Source organism: Drosophila kikkawai, chromosome 2R (genome assembly GCF_030179895.1).
Source record: "Drosophila kikkawai strain 14028-0561.14 chromosome 2R, DkikHiC1v2, whole genome shotgun sequence".
Classification (NCBI taxonomy): domain Eukaryota; kingdom Metazoa; phylum Arthropoda; class Insecta; order Diptera; family Drosophilidae; genus Drosophila; species Drosophila kikkawai.
Genome location: NC_091729.1, coordinates 13,650,313 through 13,658,090, shown reverse-complemented (window position 1 = coordinate 13,658,090; position 7,778 = coordinate 13,650,313). Strand labels below are relative to the sequence as shown.

Here is a 7,778-nt window from a genome sequence, read left to right as displayed (position 1 = left end):
GCTTTTGTTTTGGCTTCTTTTCGATTTCAACAGAAAACGTGCCAAATTCGGTTGCCAAGTTGCACGTTCCCCAAAAAAATTAAATACAGTTCGGCTGGGTCTGGGGCTTGGCTTAGGCTTTAGCTTTGACCTGGTCTGGTCTGGTCTGGTTGGGTCTCTGGTGCCTGGTCTGGGTCTCTAGTCTTGACACACATCCAGAGACAGAGACGACAGCCCCTCGTCGGCCTTATCAGGGTCTTATCAGTTGGGGAGGTTAAAAATTACGAGTAAAATTGAAAGCCGAGGGCATACATTCAGTCGGACGGTGCAACTCTCGGTGAAATGTTGGGCATTCTGAGTCTCTGGTTTATTTTCTACCTCTTTGGCCGCATCCAAGGGCGTTCGGTTGGAGAGCTGGACGAGTGGCAGCAGGAGGTCAGTACTTGGCTTAGTTTTGTGTTCTCCTTGAAAAACCTACTTAAAATCGCCTTTTGTGTTGAAAGTTTCTAGGTCCGCAGCCTGATGCCACAATCTTTGTCTACAATCAAACCGATAAGGAGCTTGACTTGGGTCACAGTCTTGGTGGGGAAATGTATAAATTTTAAAGTATAAAATAGTATTAAATTTTAAATGGTAAATAAATAAATGTAAATATTGCTTGGAGGGAATATATTGTATTTATTTTATAATATTTACAAAGGTATTAAGTAGCTCGGGCTTAGCTTTTTTTCAGAACCTATAGGTATAGACTCCACCAGCTCCCCACTGAGGACGGCTGTTGCCATAGGGTCCTCCCAAGTGCTGGCCATACTGGCCAGTGGCATCCAAGGAGTGGCGTCCATTGTTACTCTGCCAAACAGGAGCCTGGGCATTGAGGTTCAAGTCAAAGCCCTGCTTGGGTGAGCCACCACCACCGCCATTCAGTTGGAAGGGACGACGATCTGGGGGCGGGGTGAACTGCAATATAAATATTAAATAAAATTTATAACAAAATATTTGTAAATTGTTATTTCCAACTTACATTAAAATTAGGAGGATTCTTTTGCTGAGGATTAGGCTGGGGATAAGCCCAGGCACTGGAGAAGGCACAGGCCAGGGCAATAAGTAGAAAACTGGTGGCAAACTGCATTTTGCTTTGTTTCGACTCTGTCAACTGTATGTGGCTAGAATCTAAATGGCAGGTGTTTATATACCAAATTTCAGAGCAACGTCTGCTTATCAATATGGGCAGATGATTCCCCAAAAGGGAATCCCACTCGAGAGGCCAGAACAGTTGAGTGGTTCACCAGTGGATCCCCACAGCTGCTTGATAAGGAGGTCGGGCGTAGTACAAACAGAAGCCGACTGGCAACTAAGTAAATCCCACCAAGACACAATTCACCACCATCTCGAGGTTGAAGAATCACTCATGTGTGCTCAGTTGGGCCAATAATTGTCACTCAGTTGTTGTTTAAGGGGGAGTACTGGCAATCAATTAGCAATATTATGGCTAACATGCATTTATTACACATGTGTCAGCAGTTACAACAGCCTCCTGGCATTTTTAATAAATAATATGTCAACATTTACAACTCATATAAATCATTACTTATATATTTTGTTCTTAATTAATTTTTAATTATTTATGCAAAACGTTTTTTAATCATAAATACCTTGAGGTAGTGTTCACGGTATCATTATTATATATTATAAAATTTATTTTAGGTATTAAACAAGAAATAAATAACATTTTAATATATTTTCTAAGGGTCTTCCTAATGAAAGATATTTTAAACAAATAATTCTGACTTATCTCAAACATCTTCTATAATATTTTAATAATAAAAAGCTTACCTATTAATCTTAGTTTATTTTCTAACATTAAATAAACTTATTAAAATGAAAGAGAAATTTTACTATATATTCTTTATAATCTGAAGCACTTTCTACAATTTTTTTGATCCCTAAACTTATTTATTCTTCGCTCCATAAAACTTCAAAAATTAATGTTCTCAATAAAATTTTAGTACATACTTTCTTCCAATGACCTGATCTTCTTTCCCCATAATAAATCACAAACTTTTACTAACTCTCGCAGCTTCTGTATTTCAATTTTCAAGAACTCCACCTTTTTGGTTTGCTAAACCCAATAAAAAATCTCCCACTAGAGATTACTTTCCCCCAACAAGCGATTTCCTGGCCAACAAGAACCCATAAAAATAATAAAAAATAAAAATAAACAACCCACAGGTTCCGCCGGTTACCTCCAAGAATCAATTCATCATTCTTCATCCGCAAGGTCAACTCAATTCGGGTTTCCTCCAGGTCAGATTAATGATGTCAAAAGCTTACGTGGTAATAACCAAATTTGGTTGTAAAATGGGCTTAGAACGTGGAATCATCTTCATGAATCATTTTTTCTTGGCCAATTTGTAGTCTTAACTCATCTTATTCGCTTTCGTTTGACAAGGGGATATGGCGTAATATTTTGGCAAAGGCATGATAAATTTCCATCGAAGGTTCTCTCGACAGTTTATGCAAAAAACAAAAAAAGCTACAAACAAACACTTTGTCTTGGCAGGTTTCATTAAGACCGCCTGTCATCGTAATTTGTTAATTTGTTATTACCCAACCGAGTTGCCCAAACAAGATGTGTATCCACAATTAGCCAAACTGCAAGATCATCTGTGACCCAGCCTCAGTGTCTCACAAAATGTGCCTGAATGTTCCGGGTTTAAATAGAAACCCAAGGACTCTGATGCCATTTTAGATATGGAAATTATGAACAGGTAGACATATGCTTATAATTGGTAATTTATTTCATATTTAATCAGATAAAAAAAACACCGTGGATGCCTGGATGCTTAAAGTGCGGTTTATTATCTAGAATCTAAAGCCCAATTGCCATTGAAACATGTACAAAAAAATACTTTTAAAGATTTATTTTCCAAAATATTTTAAAATACATAAAGACTGTTAATAATTTCAGAATTTAGAGTAAACATTTCCTTGTATAAACTTAATTCTTTCCAAATCTGTAGCGGTAAACGGTGCCAATATCGTAGCTCGGCTGGGAGTTACCCCAGGGTCCACCCAAGTGCTGGCCATATCGTGCATTCACATCCACCTCATGGCGTCCATTATCGCTTCTCCAGACATTCTGGCTGCCACCGACATTGAAACCAAAGCCATCGCCGCGCTGGCCACCACCTCCGCCCTGGAGATTCAAAGGATACGACGGTGGTGGTGTGGAGGGCATGGTCATATCCTCCTTTGGCATCGGGCTGGCTAGAGTTGCTCCGATAATGCAGGAAAGCAGGATAAAGATGGTGGTGGACTGCATCTTGGTTGATCTTCTGTTTGTGAGAGCTGGTATTAGCTGACTGATACTGATGGCAGAGATGCACAGCTCCTTTATAGGTGCAATGGTGGCTAAAGGAATCCCCGATGGAAGCTTATCAGCTGAGAGGGATTCCCACAAGGGGATCTTGTTTTCTATATTTATTTATTTTTATGGAGCATCTTTATTATAGGTCATAAATAAATAAAATAGACAAGGGAAACCTGAGGAATAAATAAATTAAATAGACTGCAAAAAATTTAGACAACATTTTTTACAAATATTAGAAACTGAATAAAAAACCTAAAGTATATTATTCCCTAAGACTATATACATACTTTAAAATTAAGATAAAAAAATAAACCCTAATAAAAAACCTTGAAGTTTATATTTTTAATTATTTAAAGAACTGTCTAAGGCATACTGAAAAAATGTCTCCACCGAAACCCATTTAAAACCTACTTAGCTTAATTTTCAAATGTTTAAAATAAGCTTAAATAAACCCACATACTTCCAAAATAAATTCCTTAAAAAATCTTATTAAATACCCAAGTCTCTTCTTAAATAAAATCCACACTCTCTATCATTTTAAAATTCATTTTAAATTCCCCTCCCAAATAGCTGGCGAAACATCGACCTTTTCATTGTCACACGAGTTAATATAAAACTGTAGCAACGGCGGCAGATAAAGCGCCGATGCTTGTAAACAAACATAAATACAAATATAAATATTTAATACGCATTAATTGATTGAGAGAGCTGTAGCGGGCAAACGTAAAAGTAAATAAACAGAGAAAAGCAGACACAGTTTCCCATCGACAGTCGTCGAGCTCGCTGGCAGTGAGGAAAAATGTTGTTGTTACAATCAATATTTATGAAAATATTGGCCTTTCTCTTGGTCTGTTGCTGGGTGAGTAAAAATAAATTAAAAATTCATTAACAAAAATTAAGAGAACCTTGCTTCAATTGTTATTTAATTCACAGCTGGGACACGTCACCTGCCAATCTGACTATGAGCTGGAGGATGGCCAGAGGGAGGGTCCGCCGGAAAAGCAGGAAATTCCAGTCGGAGATATTGCCCAGGGTGATTGGGACTTTGAAGGACTTCTTTACAATTAAAATAAGTTCTTAGCTCTTTTTATATATTTTATGTAGAATATTATATAAATAAACAAAGATTTTGTTGTTCAAAATTCTCTGCTTATCAGTTATTGGATTTTATTACTCATTCTGGCAGACTTTTAGGCAATGAAGTTTCTTGATAATTAATAATACACATTTTGTTTAAAGAAATAAATAATTTTTTGCTAATTTTTCTTTTAAATTTGTAATTTTAATTCTTATAACCTTTATGGCAAATTTGACTTTAGCTTAATTCAATTTAATTTAATGCAAGAGTAGAAATTATATATTTTTGTAGCCCACTCTTGGGCTTTCATCAATATATTTCAAAGCAAAAGTCCACCTCTAACAAATAACTTTTGCCTTCATAAAAACCTAAAAAATATTTATTACTAAATTTACTTTAATATTTATTTATAAATATACTTTATCATATTATATTTTTATTTTATTTTATTGCTCTTTATAACTTAGTGCCCATAAAGCTAAAGAAACATGAGCAACTGCAGAAAAGGAAGAATTAAAAATTAATAAGTATGGTAAATAGATTGTTTATAGTAAAATACCTACCCGCCAGAGGCCAAACTGGAAGACAAGCACAAGGAAAAGCCATGCTCAGGAAAATTCCATAAAATAAGAATTGGTTTTTGTACTGTAAAATAAAACATGTTTTACCAGTTTTATTGAATTTTGTAATTTAAAATATAAACTCACCTCTTTTAATGCCAAGCACAGTAGAACTGAGGATATTATTTGGCAAACCATAACCACAGAAATTCCTATTAGTACATCCTGGTTAATAGTTCCATAGAAAGTGTGGTATTTGAACTTTCTTTTCTGGTGATTTGGGGGATAATATACTAAGGAAAAATAATACAAGAAATAGTTTTTAAAAAACATAAAAAAACCTTAATATTGAAAGAGAAACCTTTTACAATTTAAATAAAATTTAAAATGCAATTAAAGCTATTATTATTTTTAAAAGATTTTTATATGTGGAAATACTTCATTTTTTTAAACAAAATAAAATTTATTTCTATACCCAGCAAGCCTTAATTTACATGTCAAAAATGTAGCACTTTAAATGATTTAATTTTTTTTCGAATTTCTATTTATAACCCACCATAACAATCCAAGATATAGGCATAGAACCCAAATCCTGCCAAAATATTCCATGTGGCCAAGGTGGCAATGACAAATCGACGCTTATTTTCTTCATTTGGCATAGTTTTCTCCCATTTATAAATAGCATATATTATATTAGACAAATTTAACAACTGAATCACTGAATGAATGTGGCCTGCCCGAATGAAAATCAATTTAGCCACAGGGTCAACGGACTTTACGACAAGTGCGTGTCGCTTTGGCTCGATGAAAAACTAATTGCGACCATTAAGTAAAGACCACGCCCACCGCAAAAGGGACCTTTTCCCAGGAGGCGGGACGAAGACCCAGGGAGTTGCCCATGGCTACACGGAGTCCCAAACTTTTGGCCCGTAACTGGAGCACTCAATAAAATGGGAGCCGACATTAATGGCCAACGATTGGAGTGTTACCTCCGGGGTAAGGTAGTAGGAACCCTAGAACCCAGGAACCTAGGAACCTGGGGGAATCCTGGAGAACCTGCAAAGCTTAGGGGAACCTCTCTATTACCCCCCGAAAGGTGGCAGCTTTGACACGCTTCCAAGTATCAATGCGATTTGTTTGCGGCACGCAAGCAAACTTTTCTGGATTTTATTTCTATTTTTTGTTTTTCCGTTTTCCCAGTTTTTCCTCTTTTTTTTTTAGCTGCATTGCATCGGAAGTGAACTCGAGTCCTTTGGCTGCGGCTGGGTAATTGCGTTAATTTCACTCGAATTACCTTTCACATCAAATTGTTTACGCCTCCTTTTGTTTTTCTGTGTCTTGCATGTTTGGCGGCACTTTTGTGCAGGATATTTACCCGGGGTCCTGTGCTCTTTGGATAGATCCTTTAGTTTAGTTGCATGTCGACAGCATAATTGTTTGCCGGAAAAAAATTATCCTAAGGGGTTTCTTTGGAGACAGTTGGGGGAAATTGTAGTAATTTTAAAACAATGAAAATGTGTAAAAACTATAGTTTTTCTAGCGAAATGCAAATTAAAAAGCTCAAGCTAAAGGATATGCCCAAAACTATGATATTTTCCTGAAGGATTCTTGGTAGGAATTTTAATGATTCATTTTAAATATTGTTTTATTACATTTTTAATGAACAAACCTATGTACTATAATATTATGTCAATAAAATCAGGGTTATTCCATCTTCAATAGATAAGAGCTTTCAGTAGCAAACTTTTATTATTTTCCTTGTAATTTCATTTAATAAAACCTTTAAATACTTCTACTTTCATTCATTTTTTTCGTATTTTGTTTGTTTGGGCCACATCATCAGTAGCCAAAGGGCTGAGATTTACGATCTGTTGCCGGCGTAGCGCTAATCAATAAATAAGTTCTTTGAGAGCTACGATAAGATTATGATGACTTTTAAGTAGGTGCGGCTATTCCCATGTCACCCTCACATACTAGTCTCCGGATACTTGGTGCACTTGTGTCTGGCGGACTTGGGTGTGTGGGTCAGCGTATCTCCGACGGAAAATCGTCGACGGGCCATTAAGGAAGGTGCAGACGTGGGCAAGTTAAGAAAGTTAATGGTACCTTGGTCTTGGGTTACTCGGGAATATATATATATTTATAAATAATAATAAAATCTTTTATAGAAATAAAGAATTTATATCGAAACAGAAAATAATAAAATAATTATGAAATATAAAAAAAATTTATGTATATTAAATTAAAAATCAAAAAGTACATATATCGATAGGAAAAGTGCGATAGAAATGATAGACAAACATTTTTCACAAAACATAATATCGAAACTATCGTACATTTTTATTGATCGATTTTTAAATATCGATCAATGTTATAAAATGTGTACTATACAAAAAGTACTCGATTTTATTGTATTTATTTTATTTTTCTCCCTTTTCGATTACATTGTTTCGATATTTTAATGTTAAATAATCGATTTCTATATTAAAATTCATCAAATATCCATTTATAAATCACAAAGATATATTTATATATTTATTATGTTTATTATTATTATATTTTTTGTATATTCCCTTCCATCCCAAGTATATCCCATCATTGGACTTGGACTTTAAATATATAAAAAAAAACCCTGAATATTAACCCTTAATAAAAATTGGGTTCATAGAGCAAAGTGTAGCATGACTCCGCGTATTCCGACCCACTGTGTGCGATAGCCCCCAAACAGCAGGTATAATCTAAATGAATTTATAAATACTATACGGACACATACTACCTAAGCTTTCCGATA

The 7,778-nt window shown here is 35.2% G+C and overlaps 5 protein-coding genes across 6 annotated transcripts; 2 read left to right on the top strand and 3 right to left on the bottom strand.

Annotated features, from left to right (window-relative positions):
- The first annotated feature begins 295 nt into the window (after positions 1–295).
- Positions 296–596, top strand: LOC108082362 (uncharacterized). The gene is made up of 2 exons (XM_017177702.2): positions 296–414; positions 483–596. Exons 1-2 carry the CDS (start codon positions 322–324, stop codon positions 582–584), a joined length of 195 nt encoding a protein of 64 aa, XP_017033191.1. The 5' UTR covers positions 296–321; the 3' UTR covers positions 585–596.
- Positions 597–633: 37 nt separating this feature from the next.
- DptB (Diptericin B) lies at positions 634–1,134 on the bottom strand. Its single transcript, XM_017177703.2, has 2 exons — positions 1,001–1,134; positions 634–936 (listed from the first exon to the last, which is right to left on the bottom strand). The coding sequence occupies exons 1-2, from the start codon at positions 1,106–1,108 to the stop codon at positions 709–711; spliced, it is 336 nt and encodes a 111-aa protein (XP_017033192.1). The 5' UTR covers positions 1,109–1,134; the 3' UTR covers positions 634–708.
- Positions 1,135–2,885: 1,751 nt separating this feature from the next.
- On the bottom strand, positions 2,886–3,304 carry DptA (Diptericin A). Its single transcript, XM_017177704.3, has one exon. The coding sequence runs from the start codon at positions 3,299–3,301 to the stop codon at positions 2,978–2,980; it is 324 nt and encodes a 107-aa protein (XP_017033193.1). The 5' UTR covers positions 3,302–3,304; the 3' UTR covers positions 2,886–2,977.
- A 90-nt stretch (positions 3,305–3,394) lies between these two features.
- On the bottom strand, positions 3,395–5,912 carry LOC108082399 (uncharacterized). 2 transcript variants are annotated; one of them, XM_070284234.1, is made up of 4 exons: positions 5,544–5,912; positions 5,135–5,280; positions 4,991–5,072; positions 3,395–3,522 (listed from the first exon to the last, which is right to left on the bottom strand). In XM_070284234.1, exons 1-4 carry the CDS (start codon positions 5,644–5,646, stop codon positions 3,470–3,472), a joined length of 384 nt encoding a protein of 127 aa, XP_070140335.1. In that variant the 5' UTR covers positions 5,647–5,912; the 3' UTR covers positions 3,395–3,469. The 2 variants fall into 2 exon arrangements, with proteins under 2 accessions (XP_070140335.1, XP_017033233.1); XM_017177744.3 differs by lacking the exon at positions 3,395–3,522 and adding an exon at positions 4,845–4,923.
- Positions 4,050–4,491, top strand: LOC108082398 (uncharacterized). The gene is made up of 2 exons (XM_017177743.2): positions 4,050–4,208; positions 4,283–4,491. The coding sequence occupies exons 1-2, from the start codon at positions 4,149–4,151 to the stop codon at positions 4,415–4,417; spliced, it is 195 nt and encodes a 64-aa protein (XP_017033232.1). The 5' UTR covers positions 4,050–4,148; the 3' UTR covers positions 4,418–4,491.
- Positions 5,913–7,778: the final 1,866 nt, after the last annotated feature.